Source organism: Zootoca vivipara, chromosome 7 (genome assembly GCF_963506605.1).
Source record: "Zootoca vivipara chromosome 7, rZooViv1.1, whole genome shotgun sequence".
Taxonomy (NCBI): domain Eukaryota; kingdom Metazoa; phylum Chordata; class Lepidosauria; order Squamata; family Lacertidae; genus Zootoca; species Zootoca vivipara.
The window spans coordinates 46470112-46492878 of NC_083282.1; the positions used below are offsets into that span (position 1 = coordinate 46470112).

Genomic DNA, 22767 nt, shown 5'->3' on the forward strand with positions numbered 1-22767 from the left:
GAATCTATAATGTCTGGCCTCATTAAAAGAATAAGAGATACAGCCCACTTTTATGCTAAGGGACTACATGCACATTTGTGGTACAGATCTAGAAATATGCCCATACACTGCTGGTTACAAGAACATGCCTGACCCATGCTCTATGCATAAATTCCATCCATTTGCTCTCTCTGTGTGTACCACCTTACATGTCATAGTCTCAGTTTGCAATGGGAATTTTGGTGGCCAATCAGCCTAACCTAACTGATTAGGTTAATTGATTTCAAGTTTCCTAATAAGACAACACAGAAAGAACATGAATGAATCTAGATTCTTTGCACTTTTGGATAATACATGGTTAACTCTGGCTCTAAGACAACCTTCAGTTGAGGTTCACTGGTATTAGCTTTTAGCCTTCTTTTTCTGAAGCCTGACATCAATACCAGGAAAGATTCTAGAGCAGATCATCAAGCAAACAGTCTGTGAGCACCTAGAAAGAAACCCTGTGATCACTAAAAGTCAGCATGGGTTTCTGAAAAATAAGTCATGTCAGACTAATCTGATCTCATTTTTTGACAAAATTACAAGCCTGGTAGATGAAGGGAACACTGTGGATGTAGCCTATCTTGATTTCAGCAAGGCCTTTGACAAGGTGCCCCATGATATTCTTGTAAAGAAGCTGGTAAAATGTGGGCTAGACAATGCTACCATTCAGTGGATTTTTAACTGGCTGGCTGACCGAACCCAAAGGGTGCTCATCAATGGCTCCTCCTCATCCTGGAGATTAGTGACTAGTGGGGTGCCACAGGGTTCTGTCTTGGGCCCAGTCTTATTCAACATCTTTATCAATGACTTGGATGATGGGCTTGAGGGCATCCTGAGCAAGTTTGCAGATGACACCAAATTGGGAGCGGTGGCTAATACCCCAGAGGACAGGATCACACTTCAAAATGACCTTAACAGATTAGACAACTGGGCCAAAGCAAACAAGATGAATTTTAACAAGGAGAAATGTAAGGTACTACACTTGGGCAAAATAATGAAAAGCACAAATACAGGATGGGTGACACCTGGCTTGAGAGCAGTATATGTGAAAAGGATCTAGGAGTCTTGGTAGACCACAAACTTGGCATGAGTCAACAGTGTGATGCAGCAGCTAAAAAGCCAATGCAATTCTGGGCTGCATCAATAGGAGTATAGCATCTAGATCAAGGGAAGTAATAGTACCACTGTATTCTGCTCTGGTCAGACCTCACCTGGAGTACTGTGTCCAGTTCTGGGCACCACAGTTCAAGAAGGATACTGACAAGCTGGAACGTGTCCAGAAGAGGGCAACCAAAATGGTCAAAGGCCTGGAAACGATGCCTTATGAGGAACGGCTTAGGGAGCTGGGTATGTTTAGCCTGGAGAAGAGAAGGTTAAGGGGTGATATGATAGCCATGTTCAAATATATGAAAGGATGTCATATGGAGGAAGGAGAAGGATTGTTTTCTGTTGCTCCAGAGAAGCGGACACAGAGCAATGGATTAAAACTTCAAGAAAGAAGATTCCACCTAAACATTAGGAAGAACTTCCTGACAGTAAGAGCTGTTCGGCAGTGGAATTTGCTACCAAGGAGTGTGGTGGAGTCTCCTTCTTTGGAGGTCTTTAAGCAGAGGCTTGACAGCCATATGTCAAGAATGCTTTGATGGTGTTTCCTGCTTGGCAGGGGGTTGGACTGGATGGCCCTCGTGGTCTCTTCCAACTCTATGATTCTATGATTCTATGAATCTTGCCTTCTAATGTCTGAGACTAGTAGTTCTACAAAAGGGGAAATGAGGAAGTCCGAAATGTTTAGACTAGAAATTGGACTATGATTATGTCTTTATTATTATTATTATTATTATTATTATTATTATTATTATTATTTGTTTTTTGTTTCTATTTTTCTTCTACTTTTCTATATAAAATGAATAAGAATTATTTAAGAATAAGGTCATGAATTGGGAGATAGGATGTAATTCTATGATGTTAGCTAAGATTTGGAAATGGTAAGAGTTAATTATTAACAAGGACTGTAAGAAGGGGAAGTGAAGAAGTTTGAAGAGATAAGGTGTGATAATATTGTTATTTTTGTTTTTTGCATTTTTGTATTTCTTTTTTAATTTTTTCTTTTTCTCCGTTTTCTTTTTTCCCTCTCTTTATGTAAAATTCAATAAAAATTATTGAAAAATAAAATAAAATGACTGTCTGGGCAGAATATAGCTGAAATATGCTAAAGGAATTATTTACCATTGCAACCCTAGTTCTATTCTGCTAGAAGACAGCTCTCTTGCCTAGTAGAGTTGGCCCAGAAAATAATATGTTTTCTGAAATACACAACGGCACAGTGTGAGTTTCCTTGAGTCACAATCTGAATACTGGAGTGCCCTTGCAAGGCCCTTGGGATATCTGTGTGTGTGTGTGTGTGTGTATACAATAGACAATGGATAATAACTTTCCCAGAAAAATATCACAGAGGAACAGTTAGGTGTAGATGAGAAGTGATGCCACAGTTCACCTGTGTAGTGATTATTTTTGGTTTCTGGGGAGAAAGGAACCTCCCATCCCAAACTGAGTCTTGATGACAGTTTACCCAGTGGCCTTACCATGGTTTGCGTGCAACTACTTAATGGACTGGCTGTTTGTAACATCCAACCAACATTATTCATTTCTCCTTGCTATTTCTTACAGATAATATCCAACATGAAAGCCTTAACTAGAATAACTTCCATGCATCTATCACATCAATAAAGATACTTTATAGCCAATTGCTTTATATTTTCCTCACGAAGCAAACATTCATATAAACAGTCTTCAATAATGAATGCCATCCTTTGATTTAGAGTGTTTAGCAAGTTATGTAATTCAGGTACTCCATTTTCAGTAAAATTTCCTTTCCCATGAAAATGCCTGACTAGACCCCTCAGAAACTTCTTTTCTGGGCTCGCATCCAGAACATTTCTCAGTGGCACTCTGCCAGCTCCATATCACCTTAGCAATGAAAGAGTTAGTAATCCACTGTTTTGCCTGTATGTATCTTCTGAATAAACAAGGACTGAGACAAAAAAAGAGAAAAGAAAATGGGGACCGGTTGTCTCAGTGCTTATTCGCAGACTTATGTCAGAGATAACAAATTCTAAGCATGTGAATATTTTTCTTCTCCGCAGTAAATTCAGGGCAGCCTTCAAAACTACGTAAATCTTTCAGACAGGAGTATAATGAACTCATAGAAAACTCAAAAAGAAAGGGAATATGCATAATCTTCGTCTTCTCTAAAAAGTTATGTACTTGGACACATGCAGGTCTTTGTTACATAAACTGTGATTTCATTCAGTGCCACGAATCCTTGTGTAAATGCAGTTAAACATTCCTAAGTGACTGTTTCACAAAAGAGGTTTTGCTCCACTTCAGAAGCCGTATCATATTTCCTAGTAAAAGTCAAAGATAATATTAACAAAAAAGTAATGTGCAAAAGTTCTTGGTGACCTCTGGGGCGAGTCAACTTGATCTGCAAAAGATAACAAATAATAAATAAGAGGACATAAGAATATTTTATTACAAGACTAGATTAAAGGTTACTTCTATGGAGATTCCCACCCACAGACATTCATATCCCATAGCCAATAGAGATGAGAGCTGCAAAGGAAACCAATAGTAGAAAAGAACTGCTGCACTTGACAAACAAGGTACAACAGGAATTGGCAAACCATCAGCCAACTCCCAATTAAACTGTCATGGGGACATAAAACATGGAGTAAGCACTGTTGCCCAAAGATGAACTGGAGGAAACCAAGGAAATGTTCTGCAGAACAAATGAGCTTCTCCGATTCATTGAAACTGATGAAACTTTATGGGCAATCATGGCAATTATTTATCAAGTAGAAAAAGCTCTACTGCCCCAGGCAGAGATGTCCTCAAAGTAGCACTGAAGTAGAGCATTCTGCATCACAAAAGACAAACTCAGACTTCACCATTGAACTTAAAATTAAATGTTTTTCTAATTCATGAGCAGTTTTCTCAAAAAAAAAATACAGCATTGTTTAAAACTTCCATCAGGACATACTGGCTGGGAACCTAAGTTTCCTCCCACTGGTGGGAGCATCCCTTGAGCAGACTTCTGCTAAAAACATTCCTGGTAGAGTGTGGATGACAGGGGAATCTCTTGCCAATTCACCTTGGTGTTCTTCCAAATGTATTTGGGAGGGCTGGGGGACTATTGAAAGCAGCACAAAAAGCAGCATAGCGGACTTATGGGGAAATAGGGAAATGCTCCTATTTTTTAGCTGTTATATTAGCAGCAGTTATAAGGCTAAACACTATTTCTTCATCATTTTGTGGAATGACTTATTTTACTTAACTAAGCAGAAATATTTTATTTTCCAGGGGCATATGATATCCTAACGTATCAGAGATATGCTCCTTCTCCTTCTGGATAAAATTTGGTCCATAGTAACTATGATTAAGTAACTTAGTACAAAAAATACATATAAACCAGCACAACAGGTTTATGGGGGGTATTTTTGGTAATGTTTTAGAACAAGATCAATTATAATGTCCAACCTTGTGCTGCTTTCAACCTGCTGAAACTGTATTGCCTTTTGCTCTTTATATTTGCTTTATTTTATTAAACAAAATTAAAATGATAAAAAACAATTTTCTTTTTCTCTAGCCCTTGTGGGCTTGGGGTTGGTGGATGAGATATGGAGCCCCCTGGTTTATTTTTAAAAAGGAGTAGATGTAGTGAACTATATAATTTATATTGTTTATTTGGTTTGCATGTTGTATTTTATTTGTGTATTTTTACCATGTGACTCACCCCAGGATCACCTGGCAATGAAGGAAAGGATAGAAAAAAATTGAAGGAAGGAAGGAGGGAAGGAAGTTGCTGGAAACAAAGGTTCTGGACTGCCTTCTTTATAGGGAAGCTGAAGTCACCTTCATTTCCTTGGACCTCATAAAAAAAAAAATCTTCCAAGCATGAAAGCAATGTCCTTCTGAGCATGCAGTTGTACCCTTTCTAGGGTTGCCATGTGTCAGAGGGCCTGGTATGGCTACTCTAGAGTAACGACTCCAGCATGGTCTTTTAAGGTTTTTATTAAGTGCTGATTATTTACAGTGTTCAGAGCAGTAAAAATGCATCCTTAAGGTGAGGTGTCTGAACTCCCGAATGGCGATTGGCGCGTTTTCTTCCAGCACCACAGCTTTGGCAGACCCAACCTCTTCCCCCTACGTTTGCGTCGCAATTCGGGAGTTGGGGGAATTGGCCTCCCCCCTGTGCGTCCTACTTCCTGTCCCACCTGCGGCCTGGGCTCCACAACCTTGCCTGAGCCTCGGACACCACTTCCTGACTCTCCGCTGGAGGCAGAGCTCTCCTTACTCTCTCCCGCGCTTGGGGATGGGCTGGAACTTAAGATGGGAGGGACTTCCCTGTATCCCTCGTCCCTCACATCCATCCCCCTCCCAGGCTCCTCTCCCCCCCTTCCTAGTGGCTCTCCGCTTGCTGGGGACGAGTGAAACCCCAAGAAGTCTGTGGCATCCGAGCCTGTGGGTGTAAAAATTTCCCCCCAATCCTGCGATCTTTCTCCTTCCCCCTGAGAAGACGGGAATCCCAAGAAGTCAGTGGCGTCAGAGCTGGTGGGAGTAAAAATGTTCTGCCAGTCCTCTCCTGCCTCTGACGTCGTTGACCTCGGTGAAACCCACACCTCTTCTTCCGTGTCCTCAAATTCCGCTTCCCATCTCCATGGAGAGCTGCTGCCTGCTATCCCTTCCTCCTGCCCCTCCCCCTCTCCCTCCCTTTCCATGTGCCAGGGCTTGGGCCTGTGGGGGAACAGGGCGTGGAACTCTTCCACTAAAAATTCCTCAGGTACTTCTGTGGCCGGTATCCACTCATTGTGGGACGGCGGAGTGTCCTCCCATGCTATCAGGTACTCCAGTCCTCTCACCCCTCTCCTTGAGTCTAAAATCTCAGTTGCCTCATTGAGCTGTCGGGCGTCTCCCGTCTCCCCCCCTCCCTCTGGAGGCTGATCGCTGTCCCTGAACCTGGTACTTTCCCTGTACGGCGACAGCAGCGATCTATGAAACACTGGGTGCACTCTCATGTCCTCCGGCAGTGCTAGCCTGAAGGCTACCGGGTTGACCTGTTGCGTGACCGTGAAGGGGCCCAGCCTCCTGGGTGCTAACTTCTTGCATCGCCCCCTGGTGGGAAGACCTTCCGAGGATAACCAAACCTTGTCCCCCACCCTGATGACCTCTCCCGGTCGCCTGTGGCGATCTGCCCCCTTCTTGTACGCTTCCTTGGCCCTCTCCAAGTGTTCTCTGAGCTGCTGGTGCACCGTCTCCAGGTCCTCTGCCCAATCCTCTGCCTGTGGGCCCTCTTCCTCCTCCTCCCCCTCCCTCTCCGGGAAAGATCTGAGGTCGCGCCCGTAGTTGGCCTTAAAGGGCGACACCCCTGTGGAGACGTGCACCGCATTGTTGTAGGCAAATTCTGCCAGTGGCAGGCGATCCACCCAGTCCGTTTGCCTCTGGCTGACGTAACATCTCAGGTACTGCTGCAGAATGGCGTTGACCCGCTCCGCCTGTCCATTGGTTTGCGGGTGCCTAGCCGTCGACAAGCTGACCTCCACCTGCAGGAGGTTCATGAGCCGCCTCCAGAACCTGGAAACAAATTGGCGGCCACGATCCGAAATAACCCTTAAAGGCAATCCATGCAGTCTGAATACGTGGTCAACAAACAGTTTGGCCGTCTCTTCTGCCGAGACCGCCCTGGCACACGGTATAAAATGGCACATTTTGGACATGAGGTCCACCACCACCAACACTGCGGTCTTGCCCCTGGACGACGGCAGGTCTGTGATGAAGTCCATGGACACTACTTCCCACGGCCTGTGCGGTGTGGCTAAGGGCTCCAGCAAACCAGCTGGTGGCGCTCTGACCACCTTTGCTCGCTGGCAGGTGTCACATCCCCTTACATAATCCCGAACATCCTCCCGCACCCCTGGCCACCAGAAGTGTCTCATGACTAGGTGAGTGGTTTTGTCCCTTCCAAAATGACCCGCCGTTGGGTTGTCGTGCATCTGCTTGAGGGCCTTACCTCTCAGCTGTTTGGTTGGCAGGTACAGGGCTCCCTTGTAAAAAAGCAAACCCCTCCTTTCCTCAAAGTCTTTGGCCTGCTCCCCCCCCCTCTCAGTTCTCTGAAGATGCGGGTGGCAAATTCATCAGCTGCTGTCAGTGCTGTGAGTTCTGCCTCGCTCACCACTGTTGCTCCGCAGGACCATGCTGATGGGGGGAAAATATGCCTGGGTGCCGGTGGCAACTCCTCCTCCATGTACTCTGGCTTGCGGGAGAGGGCATCCGCCCTGACATTCTGCTCTCCCGGGATGTAGTGGATGGAGAAGTTGAAGTTCGAGAAGAACTCTGCCCACCGTATCTGCCGCTGGTTGAGCACCCTGGCAGTTCTCCAGAACTCCAGGTTCTTGTGGTCTGTGCACACCTGGATGGGGTGCTTGGCGCCCACCAGGAAGTGTCGCCAGTGCTGGAACGCAGCGTGGATCGCGAGAAGTTCCCTGTCAAACACTGTGTAGTTGCGTTCCGGCTGGGTCAGCTTCCTGGAGAAGAAGGCACAGGGTCTCCACTCTCTGTTGGCGTCCAGTTGCAACAGAATCGCTCCCAGAGCCTTGTCCGAAGCATCTGTCTCCAGGCGTAGGGGCGCATCCTGCACCACGTGGAACAGGTGCTGGTCTGAAGCGAATACCCTCTTGAGGCTTTCGAGCGCTGCTTTGCGCCTCTGGTGTCCACCGGAACTTCTGCTTGCCTCTCAGGCAGTCGGTGATAGGAGCCGTGACGCGAGAGAAGTTCTTGATGAACTTCCTGTAGAAGTTCGCGAAGCCTAGTAGGCGTTGGGCATCTTTGCGCGTCCTGGGGCTGTGCCAGTCCAGGATGGCCTGCACCTTGTCCTTGTCCATCGCCAGCCCCTTGTCTGACAGCTTGTAGCCTAGGAAGTCCACTTCTTTGGTGTGAAACTTGCACTTCTCCAGCTTCACATACAGGTGGTTGTCCTTCAGGCGCTGCAACACCTCCCTGACATCCTTCACATGCTGCACTGGGTCATTGGAGTAGATAAGGATGTCATCCAGAAAGACCAAGCAGTTCTTGAAGAGGAGGGACCCCAGGACGTGGTGCATGAAGGCCTGGAAGCATGCTGAGCCCCCTTGCAACCCGAAGGGCATCACCAGATATTCAAAAGAGCCCAGAGGCGTGAACATCGTGGTTTTCCATTCATCACCCTCCCGGATCCTAATCAAGTTGTACGCCCCTCTTAGGTCGAGCTTGGTGAAGATCTTGCCCCTGCGTGCCGCTGTCAGGAGATCATCCACTCTGGGCATGGGGAAAGCCATTGGCTCTGTCACCGAATTCAGCCGTCTAAAATCCACCACCAGACGGCGCTGTTGCGTGTCTTTCTTGTCCACCCAGAAGACCGGGCTGCCCCCTGCTGCCTTGCTTTCTCTGATGAACCCCCGCTTGAGGTTCTTGTCGATGAAAGCGCGCAGATCCTCCAGTTCCTGATCTGACATGGCGTACAGCTTGGCTGGGGGTATAGTTGCCCCTGGCACCAGGTTGATCTGGCAGTCAAAAGGCCTGTGTGGGGGTAGGTGGTCGGACTCCGCTTCGCTGAAGACCTCCTGCAGGTCCCAGTACGGCTTGGGTATTGCCTCACCCCCCTTGACGTGCATGGTGGCCACCGTGGCTATCGGAGGCCCCTCCCCTGGTTGGTGCTGCATGCAATGTTCCAGACAAAAGTCCGATCCAAAAGTGATGCATCTCTGGTGCCAACTTATGGAGGGGTCGTGGCGCGTCAGCCAGCTCATGCCCAAGACGATGGGGGGGGTCTGAGATGGTTGTGACGTTGAAAGCCAGTGTCTCTGAGTGCCTTCCCACCGTCATTCTCATGGGGGGGGTTTGATGCGTGATGGCCCCTCCCAGCAGCTCTCTGCCGTCAATGGTGGCCACGTGCAGGGGAAAATCCAGCTGCAGAAGTTGGATCTGGTGCTCTTCCGCAAAGTTTCTCGAGAAGAAGTTGGCTGAGGCACCACTGTCAATTAAGGCGAGGACTGTCAGGGGATAGCCATTTGGGAGCGTGAGCGTGACTTCTAGAACCACTCCTGCTCTGGGAGGGGTGGGCTGGCTGTGCTCCTCTCTGTGCGGGTGGGCGGGCGGGGGCTGTTGTCTGCTGACTGTGCCTGGCCGCTCCCCCTTGTCTCCTGCAGCCAGGCTGTCTCGTTTCCCTGCTGTGGTGCTGCGTCAGCTGGGGAAGGTACAACCGTTCCCGCCTTTCCTAGCCACTCTCTGCGATGAGGGCAGTCTCTGACGCGATGCCTGGGGGAGTTGCAGAGAAAGCAATTCCCGCCTCTTCCCTCCTTGCGTCTTGGCGCCGCCGGGGTTTGAAAAGCCCGCGCGCGCGCTCCTCCGATCTCCATCGGTTCCGGCTCTGGGCTTGGCCTGGGCGGGTGTGGGGGCGGGCCCTGGGGTGGGGTTTGGTGATGTGGTCTGTCCTGGGAGCGTGGGAACCAAGGTTTTGCTGCGCGCGTCGCTTGTTTGTCATTCCATCTGGATTCCTGTCTCACCCCCACCGCTAGCGCCGCTTTGCTTAACTCATCCATAGTTCGCGGTTTGGGACCTCTTGCCAGCTCATCCTTAACGTCTGCGTGCAAACCCATGTAGAAGGCTGATTTCACTGGCTCACTTTGCAGATCCCACCCCAGTTTGTGCACCAACATGGTGAATCTCGCCCAGTAGTCCCTAACTGTCGATTTTCCTTGTGTTAAGTTATGAAGCTCCTCTTTAGTGGCCTCCATTTCACTGTCACTAGCGTACATTATTTTTAAAGCTTCTAGAAATAATTTTGCGTTCTTCATGCAAGGATTTTTTTGCGCGATGAGCGGTCTTACCCATTCTCGGGCGGCCCCCGTCAAATGCTCTATGATAAAGGAGACTCTGTGCGCGTCATCTGGGAATTCTGCTGCATGCAATTCCAGCGCATAATTTATTTCTGTCTCGAATCCTAGGTACTCCCTAGGGTCGCCGCTAAACTTGGTGACTAGGCTCTGTCCCCTTCTCACTTGGACTAGCTGCGGCTGGGGCACCCCCCCACCTCTAGCGGCTTTCTCCTCTTCCAACTTCTTCTGTAGGTCCAAAACCATCACCCTTAGCTGTTTCTCAGTCTCCTCTTTTGTCCTCACCTGGTCCACCAGCTTGTTCAGCTCCTCCTGCGCCCCTCGCGCTTCCTCCTGAGCGGCATGCAATTGCTGCTGTGCGTGCGCTGTGAGGTTCTGCAGCTCCTGCTTCGCTGCTTCGGCCTCCAGCCTCCAATGCTCAGCCTCTTGAGCGCTCATCGCTGCACTCCAAAGTAGCCAAAAAAAAGATTCGGGAGTTGCTGTCAGAGGGCCTGGTATGGCTACTCTAGAGTAACGACTCCAGCATGGTCTTTTAAGGTTTTTATTAAGTGCTGATTATTTACAGTGTTCAGAGCAGTAAAAATGCATCCTTAAGGTGAGGTGTCTGAACTCCCGAATGGCGATTGGCGCGTTTTCTTTCAGCACCACAGCTTTGGCAGACCCAACCTCTTCCCCCTACGTTTGCGTCGCAATTCGGGAGTTGGGGGAATTGGCCTCCCCCCTGTGCGTCCTACTTCCTGTCCCACCTGCGGCCTGGGCTCCACAACCTTGCCTGAGCCTCGGACACCACTTCCTGACTCTCCGCTGGAGGCAGAGCTCTCCTTACTCTCTCCCGCGCTTGGGGATGGGCTGGAACTTAAGATGGGAGGGACTTCCCTGTATCCCTCGTCCCTCACACCATGTGTCCTCTTTTTCCAGGACACGTCCTCTTTTTCATGGGTATATAAAATGAAAGTCATCATAGTGAGCCATAGTTAAAAGTAGAAGTTGGCAAATGTGTCCTCTTTTTTGCTCTTCAAAATATGGCAACCCTACAGGCTTAACCCCAGAGCAAAAAGCTCCAAATGCCACTCACGTAAACCTTTCACCCAAGTCAAAGAAATATTAGATGAGACTGAGAAATGCCCTCAGGAAAGACATGATGTGGAAGCTAAGCTCTCATGGAGGTTTCCCCCTAGGAGATACTAGATCAGGGGTCCCCAAACTAAGGCCCGGGGGCCGGATGCGGCCCAATTGCCTTCTAAATCCGGCCCGCGGACGGTCCGGGAATCAGCATGTTTTTACATGAGTAGAATGTGTCCTTTTATTTAAAATGCATCTCTGGGTTATTTGTGGGGCATAGGAATTCATTCATATTTTTTTCAAAATATAGTCCGGCCCCCCAAAAGGTCTGAGGAACAGTGGACCGGCCCCCTGCTGAAAAAGGTTGCTGATCCCTGTACTAGATGCTGCTGCCTAGTATCAGCCCTACCCAAGAGCAGGTCCTCCTCCAGAAGTAATACATATGTAAGACAGAAAGAAGTCAGAACAGGTTTGAGAAATAAAACTATCTCAAGAATTGTAAGAGTCCTCTAATTGTAGCAATCCATTTCCCTAACCCTACAGGGAGAGATGAGGGAAGATTAAAACATTAGCTCATTTGCTTCATTAACACAAGCTTGTTTCTTGCCTGATCTGGTAACAAAAAAGAGACAGATCATTCATGGTCCTCTAATAGTATCCCTCCAGGACACTGATATTGGTAAAGACAGTTTTCTGATTCAGTCCAGACCCTGAAATTCAGAATTATTTATTTTGGTAGTCTTTGCATTATGCAATTCAAGTTTCTAACTGCATAAGACAAAGGGTAGTAAACAGCAGATTAGCCATGACACACTCTGTTTCATTGAATCATGGAAACTAACATTGTGGGCAAATAACACTAAACCAGTCAATTGTCAAATTCTAAATACTGTGGTTGAAAGTATGTAGTATGTCAGCATGTAGATGACAAATGCAATTATACAGCCACACACAATGAAGAGGCATAGCAGAGTAGGACAGGATTCTCATTTTAAATAGACACTAAGTGCTCTTTTGTAGTTTTATTTTACTATCAATTGTTGATAATACCAGTTTAGATGCTTAGGTCAAATCTACATCCCTAATATTTTTTTCAATGATTATAATACAAGATAATGCTTCTTCAAAATTGCTTTGTTCTTTGCTGAAGTTTATTCTTTTGTGAAGATTAATTAATTCTTGGAAATCATAACTGGCCTTTCAAAGTTATCTATTTATCAAAACTGAAAATAACTCTTCAACTCTTGTTCTTTTGTTGCACGTGATCCAGACATCGTCCATCAACAAAATGTGTATGTTTCAGGGACACTGAATTTTCTAGAACACAATATAATGTCACTTGGAAAAGTTATTGGGTTTAATGCAATTAAGAACAGTACTTCAAACATTCACAAGGACACATAATGCATAGCAAGTCTGATGTCAACATTGCCAAGACACACACACCCTCAAGTATTTGCTCCATTATGTGTCCTTTTAAAAAGGTTAGCATTATAACTCCTCTCCCGTCTCCCATCTTCTGAGGCTGCGTCACCTTGTTGTATAGCTAGTGGTGCTTTAAAAAAATGTAAGTCAACATCAAAATTCTAGTCACTTCTGTGGACAGTGTCACAATATAGTTAAATCACCATGTGGCACTAGTAGCAGGAACTGTCTGTGCCTGTTCTGTTATTTTGAGAGAGTTAATAAAGTTATTGACTAGCTTCTTGGCTGGTGTGTCCTGTGGGCCAGAGATAGGCAGAAAGCAGATCAGGATCCATGGGCAAATCTTGAGCTGATTTATCAGGGGTGGAATTAACTGCTAGATACTGAACAACAGAAGCCATTAAAAGTCCACCCTTCCCCCCTTTATAAATTCAAGTTGCTGAGAGAAAGACAGCTTGAGGTGTATCCAGGACTGGATTTGCATGTGAAATGACCAAGAGATCAGTTCTAGGCCTGAAACCAAATTGCTCTGCTCGGAGGCCTTAAATGAGAAGTGCGCAGATTGCAGAAGCCTACTTGTGCCCCCATTTTGCACCTGCATGTGGCTGGTGGTTCAAGGTTCTATTGAAAAACAAAGATCTATCAAGCCTGTGGTCTGCCAACCCCTGTTTGAAGCTATCCATAAAAACAGTCTCCGACATCAATGTCTGCCATTTTATAGATTGTTCTAAAAATATACGCCCTTCTCGGTGGCTGAAATGCACATCTCCAGTGCTCCATTAATTTTTGTCAGAGGAAAAAACAAGACAGCAAACAGGCTATCCCTCTGCAACTGAGCTACCTTACACACTCATCCATTATATTTGGACAGATTACAGCGCTCACTGCACTGGGACTAGGGAAAGGAAAACACCCAGGACTTCAAAAATCTGGATAAACTCTAAATCTAACTGCCTCCTGCACAACAGAAATAATCCCACAAGAAAATAGTTCAACACATACAGATGACCATTTAGGGTTTGAAGATAGGCTGGTGCTTTTTCAGAGCAAAAGGCATCCCTCCCTATCCCCAGAGGTTCTAGTCTACAGAGACTCCTGTGAAAAGAGGCCAGATGTATACTGGAGTAGAAAGGCAGAAGTCAACAGAAGATAAGAAAAGGTAGAGGTGTTGGTCATAAAAACTGGTATGGACAAGGAAGGAGCATGTGTAATGCACAGGTTAATGCCATCAAGCAACTTCACATCTTCAGGGATATATGGCACTAGAAAGAAGATTGGAAAAATTACTAGGGGCATAAAATCAAAACAGTGACTAGAGGTCCAACCCAAAACTTCAAAGTGAGAAGCCATGTGACTGGAAGGACAAACGTGTTGCAACTTCCTCACCACCTCAATTGATGCCCTGATGTGTAAGAGGGCCTGCTTCTTCAGTATGCTACAAACTAGATTCCCTAATAGAGGCTACCTGAGAAGTACAGTATTTTAAATAGCCACAAAGTCCTTCCTACACATACTAAATGTCAAGGCAATACATAATACATACTTCTCCAACCTGGTACTCTCCAGATGTTTTGGATTACACCATGGACCAACAACGGTTCATGAACCTCATTCAAATGTTCTGCGGCACATCTATTAATTTGAAGATGGGAGACAGCACATCTATCGCATTAAATATTCATATTAATTGCAATTTTTTATTTCTTATATATTGCATATAATCGTATTACAATCTGAAACGATGGAATTCAGTTGTATTACTGTACAATACACTATATAAAAATAAAAGAAATACACAATTAAAAATCATGTAGCATCTGGCATAGCACATTACAACTGGGACCACAGGCAGAAAAATAATTAAGTGGTCCACCAAGACCCACAACAAGTGGGTCTGCAGGGACATAAAGTTTGGGAACCACTGCACTCAACCTCCCTTCAGTCCCAGTCAGCACAGCCAATGGTCAGGGATGATGGGAGTTGTTGTTCAAAACCTCTGGAGTGCACCAGGGTGAAAGAAGGCTGATAGATATGGCACCCTGTCAAGGCCCTGGTGCATCACACTTCTTTTTTCAGATTGGGGCAAGCATGCAGTATCCTGCACGTGACTGAACCAAATGCATGCTAATTCAACTTTTTCCAAAGCAGCTTTTAAATGAAAGTTTTCAAAACAGTGTATAAAAATCTACAGAAAAATAGTAAGCCAGTAAAAATTGTCACACAAAACAGAGTAAAAAAAATATTAAAATACTGTAAAATAAAATAGCTGCTAAAAACGACTTAAATGACTGGGCAAATAAAAAAGACTTGTCTTGGCACTGAAACTTATCACAACAGGTAACAAGTGAGCAGTCACAGCAAGAGATTACAGAACCAGGACACCACCACGAACATAACAGTTCTGTGGTTGCTACCTGCCTAATCTCTGATTGTATGGCCTGCTGGAAAAGAGCCTCCGATGCATATCATAACACATGGGTTGTTTCATGTGGAAACAGGTGTTTTTTCAGGTAGCAAGGTCTTTCCCAAAGATGAATATGCACCCTCAGATTCCCTATTTTAAGTTTACTTTTAAGAACACAGAAGACATTATAAGTTGCTTAATGCAATTTTCTCTTTAAAGCATCTGGTGTCATGAATGTAGAAGGGATTTCATACAGTCACAGAAATTTCTGGTTTCAGTTGTTTAGAATCTAGGAATCAATCAGAAGGTAAAAATGAAAAATGAGGGTAGGAAAAAAATAGATGTAAACATGAAATATGAGCAAATTCAAAGTTATTATGTATTCATATAATTGGAAAACTACACAGCTGGAATTTAACTTTTAAATCATCCAAACCAAGCCTCAATGAGCAGAGGAAGCACCTACCCACTCCCAAGTCACCTACTGCAAGTTTCCAACCCTTGAAAAATATATTTTCTTTAGTGTGTGTGTCATTTGATTTTTCCCCTTTTTCTCCCCAACCTGAAGCAGTACCTACTAGGAATGGTTGGGCGTGGAATAGCGACAGGTTCTCTCTTAGCTTTGCCTGTTCCCAGGTTTGCAGCAAGATGTGATGGGAGAGATGACAGAGGCACAAGAGGTGTGGATTTTCTCTCTCTCCTTCCTGTTTTAACAAGGAAAGCTATCCCTCAGTCCAGCAACAGACCACACAACTCAAACTTATTACATAGCTTCTTTTTCACTAGCAGGTAGAGCTCAAAGCACAAAAAAGCCAAAGCTCTTAATATCAAATAACTTTAACATGCAGCAGTTTAAAGAACTGTAACCGTTTCCAAGCTTTCTCTCCATGGCTGGCTACTTTAATATAAAGTCTGAATAATGGAACTTTGTTGAGGCAGACACAGGAACTGGTCCCCCCCCCACCTTTTATTGTCTTCTAACGCCTCATGATGTTTGCCCCACACAGAGATACTAGAGCAACAGTATCTGCAAATACTAAATTGGATCTCTTTAAAACTTAATGATATTTCCCTTCTTCAAGCAATGCTGGGCAATCTGTGAGCAAGATCATGCACCCTTGCCCAACCAGCCTTTAGGATCACATTCTCAAGAATGAAGCAAGAAGAGCAGGAAGCAGTCTGTGCTTTTTAAAAGATCCCCATCTGAGGTTAGTAACTCAGCACCCTTTCAACAAGGCTTTGCTATTAGTGTTAGGCAGCAAGCTGTGCTTGATTATTGTGCAGGCAGGAGCCTGGGACCATGTTGGAAGGCAGCAAACATTCTTCCCAGAGTACAATCAGAAATATTGAAAGAAGCTTATAATGGGAGAGGGTGGGACCAGGCTACTTTTTAAAGGGGAGGGGAACAGAGCATCTTTTATTGGGGGCATCACACCTCTTTAGGACTGCAACAAAATCTGGACAATGAGAAATTTCTTACCCTTCCTCTTCCAGAAACGCACATTGCAGAGTACGTGCCCTTAACAGAGTATCAGAAAGTGTGTTCTGGTAGATAGCTATGAGCCAGAACACTGATCCATCCTAGTAACAGCACTCCGAAGGTACAATCTATGCAGTGCTGGTTCATAGGTGACCCCTGAAGTGGCCCAAGGGACAGAATTTGTTTTTAGGCTCCAATTTGTAAGATTATAAAGTTCAGTCACAATCCAGAAACAAAAACTCCATATGTCTCCACAAACATTGCTAAAACCCCACATGTAAAACTTTGCATACCTTCCTCTTCCTCCTGAACAGATTCCTCAACAGAATTTCTTCCCAAAAATCTGGAGAAGGGATCTATTTAACTGAACTCTCTTTTGGAAGAGTATTTTTCTCCAATTAGTGTACAATACACTGTATGGTTGGGGTGGTGGTAAGGTGTGCATGTGTGCATACATTAGACACAACTAAATCCTCTGCCTAGAAAATAATTTATCATTATCATTAGTTAAATTTATATCCTGCCTTTCCACCAAATGACATGATAAGGCAGGATATCATCTGGGAATGGAGGAATACCATTTGTGCAATGTGGATCCGTTGTGCAATCAACAGGGCAATTGATTTGAGGAATGTGGGGAGGTGGCAAGGAACACAATAAAGCAGGAATGGGGAATCTGTGGCACTCTAGATTTTGTTGAATTAAACTTCCGTCATCTCTGACCATTGATCATGCTAGATAGGGCTAATGGAAGCTGAAGTCCAGTAATATCCAGAGGCAGCAGGCTCCCTATCCCTGCAATAACGTCCTATAGTATCACCCTGCATCTAATGTGTCCGCTACTTAGAACAAATGCTTAGTCAAATTCACAACTGAAGCACTAAAAATGCAACACAAAGAAACAAGCAGTTCCACTCTAAGTGGCTTTGAGTTGCCATGGCACACAAAGTAATTTTAAGTAATTCCATTTTGAAGACAGAGAGTTCATCTGCTAGATTTCTTTCAAGGGCTACTTTGACGGGTAATCCTGAACTAGGCTTGACAGCCTCTTCTCTGCCTCCCAACATGGCTGTCACATATAAATTAAATGGCAATCTTTTTATGAGAGGGGGAAGGGAGGGGGAGGGATTGTTGTACCTGAGCCTATTGAACGTCCAACGGAGTCAGAGGAAAGAACCAATGAATCTGTAATACAAGAGTACAAGTTCATTTTTCCCTTGTCATATAAATCCATTACTTGTTTACAAGAGGCTCCTATTTCCTCTTCCTCAATAAAATCAGTGTACTGGCTACACATTCAGCAAAGAAACTCTAACCACGGATTTTTTTGTGCTACATGTGCAGCTGATCAATCACACTGGAGTGAAACATTAAAAATACTTCTGGCCCAAAATTACATTCCTTCCAGGAAGGGGGTAAGCAGTCCTAAAAGAACCTAATTTTTGTCCCACAGCAGAAAGTCAGTAGGGAGCAAGCTTCATGCTGCCTTTGAGGAGCTACTAATGCCTCATAATTATAATTCAAATGTCTTGCAGTGATTTTCTTTTCTGACTTATTCCTATGTTGTGACAGAGAGAATGAACTGCACTAGCCAAACAGGTTAGCAAATTACTGTGTCATAGAATACCCAAGTGCTACATTCCATCATGTGAGTAGAAAAAGGTATCTAATAAATATGAAAGAGAAGCAATGACTATGTTAGAGATACAATAACATGTGCATTAAGAGCATACACCACCACAAGCATAGCTGTTTAAAATCACTACTGGAATTATATGGCCTCTTGAGTCTAAGGACGTTTTGTTTCAACACTGCCCATGGTTTAACTTCACAATGTAATACTGTAGTGAGATCATGGAGAGAAAGATTGTGGGGGCCAGTTGACAGATACAGAATTCAACTGATAAAATTCAAGATCATTCACAATTCCCTATTTCCAAAAAAGGGCAAGCAACATGGTGAAACCTAAAACCAGAAGGAACCCACAACAACAGTGGAAGCAAGGCGGAAGGGAAGGGATGGACACTTTTCTTCTGTGACTTTTCTCAAGTTTGACTTAGATCCCAATATATTCTATGTTTTATAAGCCTACTTTCCCACTTTCTTTTTCCTTGCAATATCCCTCAAGCCATTTGGACATATTTTGTGTCCAAAGGAATAATGATTTCAGCAGAATCATGTTTAGCAATAAACCATTTTTATTCCAAAGGTTTAGACTTGTATGTACAGATTGTATGCTGTATTGGAAAGAGTTCTGAGAATCACAAAATAAACCACAGGCCCCGCATAGATACTTGAAGTTTAATAAAAGATTGATGCAGTTTTTGCATTACAGTACATACCACAGGTAATCCCAAGCCAAACATAGTGATGGACCAACACTAATCTGGTGGCTCCTTTAAAGAAGTGTACACACTGGACAACAATGAAGAAATGTACGTATTATCAAAACTGGTACATTCACCTAATGCAGAGCCAAACCACGGCTTAGCCCCAGATAGTGTAGCAGCAGGAGGACCCAAGGAGGAGCACAGTATTCGATCTGGGAATCCACGCATTTACTCATTTACACTAAACCAAAGTTTATTCAGTGTTGCATGCAAATCGGGTCAGTGTTATGTAAGGTGTTCAATATTTCGATTCCATCTCAAAAATAAGATCACAAGATCACAGAACAAAATTCCAGTTAGTAGCTCCTACTGATAAAGGTAGTTTCTCCAACCTCACATTGTAATTCACAAACTCAGAGAAGTAATACTTTTTGTAGTGTCAACATCTATCATGCATATCTGCTCTAGACGTAAAGCCCACTTGATACAACAACATTAACTAGATTATGGCTATTCCTAGAACTCCTATACACACACCATTATCTGTGAATAAATTCTTTAAAAAGCATGATTAACACATTATGTGTTGCTTCCTGGAACAGTGCCCTGCTATTTCACGCAGTCAATGCTAAGTCTTCTGCTAGATCCCCTTCTCCATTCCAAGTTGGATTTAGTTCACAGAAATACTAAGATTGAAGCATATACAGGAAACGCATATGCATACACACAGCTTTTTAACTGTGTTACACCAAACAAGGCATTATTAGAAGCACAAAATAAAGCTTTAATTCACAAGTGAGAACATTAGGAAGAATTCTAGTTGTTAACTTCTAGAAATTACTTACGTATTATTGTGCAAATGTGGATCAGAGAAACTCCTCGTTCACACAAAACCAATTCTGCATGCATTGTTGGTTCAATAACAACCTGAAATAAAGGTCTACTCAAATATGGTCCTTTCCAAATAATCTGCTAGCAGTTGATATGGAAAATAATGAAAAGCAAACATCCAACTAGCAACAGTTACAGTGGTACCTCAGGTTACAAACGCTTCAGGTTACAAACTCCAGAAATAGTACCTCAGGTTAAGAACTTTGCTTCAGGATGAGAACAGAAATGCTCCAGAGTGCTCCAGCGGCACGGCGGCAGCAGGAGGCCCCATTAGCTAAAGTGGTGCTTCAGGTTAAGAACAGTTTCAGGTTAAGAACGGACCTCTGGAACGAATTAAGTTCTTAACCAGAGGTAGCACTGTAATTCCTGAACACACTGAGAAAATAGAATATTGAGATTGCTGTTAAAAGTCTTTATTAAGTCTGCTTTTCCAATCTGAAATTTGAGTCCCTCAGAATACATTTGTCAAAATCACATGTAACAATGTTCCATGTATGTTTTGTTTCTTTTGCAGCAATAGGACCACAATATTTTATCCATTCACTGACACCCCACTATTAAAGGGGTAACACACACACACACACACACACACACACACACACACACACACACACACACTGTAAGCTAGCTGGTAGTAAATATGGTTAATAGAGCATAGTCAAGAAAATGTGTGCAGTAATCTGTCAAGAGGTAGCTTTGTCCACTTCACTGGTCCCTGCAGCCTAATATAACCACTTCCTATTAAAATTGCATGGGGGCACAACACCATATATGCATTGCCCCTTTTCCTCCCCGACTCCAATAGTAGGAGCTATGAGGAACTGCTCTAGCTACTAATAGCTCACAAGGAAGGCTTATTCTTCTTGTTCCCAGGCTTAGAGCCAGTTTGGGGTTGCTCAATACACACCCCACACAAAAGCACCCAGCCATTCAGTGGACTGCACCCATCAGTTTCAGGACCCTTGTTCAGATTTGTATCTGAAAATAATAATAATAATGTGGTATTCCATCAACTACTGAGCATCCTGTCTTGCTTTGGTGCTTCTTATTTGTCTGGACTATGAATGCCCTGCATCAGCCACTCAAGGCTTTTTGGCAGTCACCCACACCTTCTCCAGAGTTATTACCACATTTATGGCCCTTTGTTCAAAAGGAACTGAACACTGCTAACTGCACTGAAACACATGCTACAAAATTATTTATTCACATTGTCATCAGGTGGAACTGTTCCTTTATTTATTCTGCTGTTCATAGTACTCTGCTTTAAAGAGAAATAAAAAGGCAACCTGTTAAGAGAGTCTAACATCTAACAGGGATGTAGATACTTTAATCATTTGCTCAGGCATGGTCCAAAGTTCATTCAATTCCAATTACTCTATTCCACGTTACATAAAACTTACAAAAACACAAGCAGTCACACGATGTGCAGACACAAATAAAACCACTGCTTTCCAAGTATCCCATCAGCCATATTTTTGCAGCGCTAGGGAATGTGAGATGACTTACAAACTGCAGTGACAACTCTGCAAAGGTGCAGAAACAACAGCCCTTTTGAGGCAGCATAATCAGGAAGCAAACCATGCTAGTGCAGATATTGGAGAGCAATCCCTGCCAGATTCTACATACATAGAAACTGTACACACATAGGATCTGTTCTGTTTATGAGGAAAGGGCCTCCTGACACAATCCAGTGTTCTGTGTGTCTTCGTTCTCTCTCTCTCTCTCTCTCTCTCTCTCTCTCTCTCTCTCTCTCTCTCTCTCACACACACACACACACACACACACACACACACACACTGAAGTATACCATGTATTATGTTTTTGGAAAGAGGGACATGGCATAATTGAAACAGGGGGACTGGAAGCTACTAGCAAGTTAACATATGGATTGAGCCTCAGTCAGGTTGCCTGTCCAAACTGACAGGAGAAAGGGGCCCATGGTGCATTTTTATTCCCTTTACTGAAGGAAAGCAGCAACAGGATCCAGCAGCCGGAAACATCTGATTGTAAAAAGCATTTCCAATAAATTCTGGATTTTCTACTTTAATAAACTACCTCCTTAAAATGAGATTGCTTTACAAAGTCTTACTCTGTGTGTGTTTCACTAAATTACCCCCATGGACCACAAAAGTTGGAGGTGCGCCTGTGAGGCCCAACTGAGAAGCATATGTACCTAAAGCAATTCTTTTAATTTAAAAATGCATTGAGAGATGGGAGTCATTAAGTTTATAAAGATGCAGAGTTGCTTCAACCTAAATTTACTGTGTACACCTACACGAACATAGTCACTGTGCATGTCCCTTACTTGGAAACAGAAAGCCTCCTTTGAAGGGTAACCCCTGCAAAAGAAAACACCAGGTTTTTGCAAGCTCACAAAACTGCTTCACCAACAAAAGATGGCAGCCATCCAAGTAGACCCTGAAGGCTCTAAAGAAAGCATGAAAACTCATTTTGTCCCATTTTTTAAAAGAAAAATTTGAATCCACAAACGGAATTATAAAATTCAGAGTTTAAAAACTCATTTCTCAAAATCTAAGAGCTGTCATCTAGCAAAATACATCTCTTATAGTTATCATATGATGCTCTTCCCACATAGTGAGATACATGGGTCATGCCTATATCTGCACACACAAACATACATACATATGTGAGCTCATTCTTTTTTTTAAGTTCCCTGTACAGCCTGGTTCATTCATTCCATCTTTGCCTGAAAGGCAAAGGTAAACAGAGAGGATTCACTGATGTACTGCATCTCAAACTGGCAGATAAAGAACAAGAATTTTAACTGTTTATTGATGTGTGTTTCAGAACCCAAAAGATGCTCAACCAGTTCAGTTGGTAAGGCCTAGGCTTCCTAGCACCCTTGCGAATGAACCATCTTGCAACTGTATTTTATTGTTCAATGTAATATTTTTTTAATTCTTTTGATACCCATGGCAATTATTCCAAATCAGGTTTATGCAGAATCACAAATGGTTTGTAACTAGTTTTTGAAATGTAAGCAGTAGTTGCAAGTTATGTAGAAATAAAATATGTGATTCTGTGAACTGTAAAAGGTGAGGAAGGAAAGCACAAGGAGTGAAAGCAAATCAAGTAAACATGCAAATGTGCATGTTGCACATGTGTACTACAGATTTCTTATAGATATGCATAAAGAGGAGATATGAAATCATTAGATCCCTTTGTCAAGTACAAGAGCAGATCAAACATCAACCTCTTAAAATA

General features: G+C 43.8%; 1 protein-coding gene across 5 annotated transcripts in view; it reads right to left on the reverse strand.

Annotated features, from left to right (window-relative positions):
* The window catches only part of ST3GAL3 (ST3 beta-galactoside alpha-2,3-sialyltransferase 3), a 191127-nt gene that overhangs the window by 139428 nt on the left and 28932 nt on the right, over positions 1 to 22767 (reverse strand). For 3 of the 5 annotated variants that reach the window (XM_035123840.2, XM_060276968.1, XM_035123841.2), the window contains exons 3-4: positions 17459 to 17506; positions 15420 to 15545 (exon numbers count right to left, since the gene is read on the reverse strand). The exons of 1 other annotated variant lie outside the window; for it this stretch is intronic. In XM_035123840.2, the coding sequence (XP_034979731.1) occupies positions 15420 to 15545; positions 17459 to 17506 (174 nt within the window). The remainder of the gene's footprint in view (positions 1 to 15419; positions 15546 to 17458; positions 17507 to 22767) is intronic. One more of the 5 variants, XM_035123842.2, reaches the window with a different exon arrangement.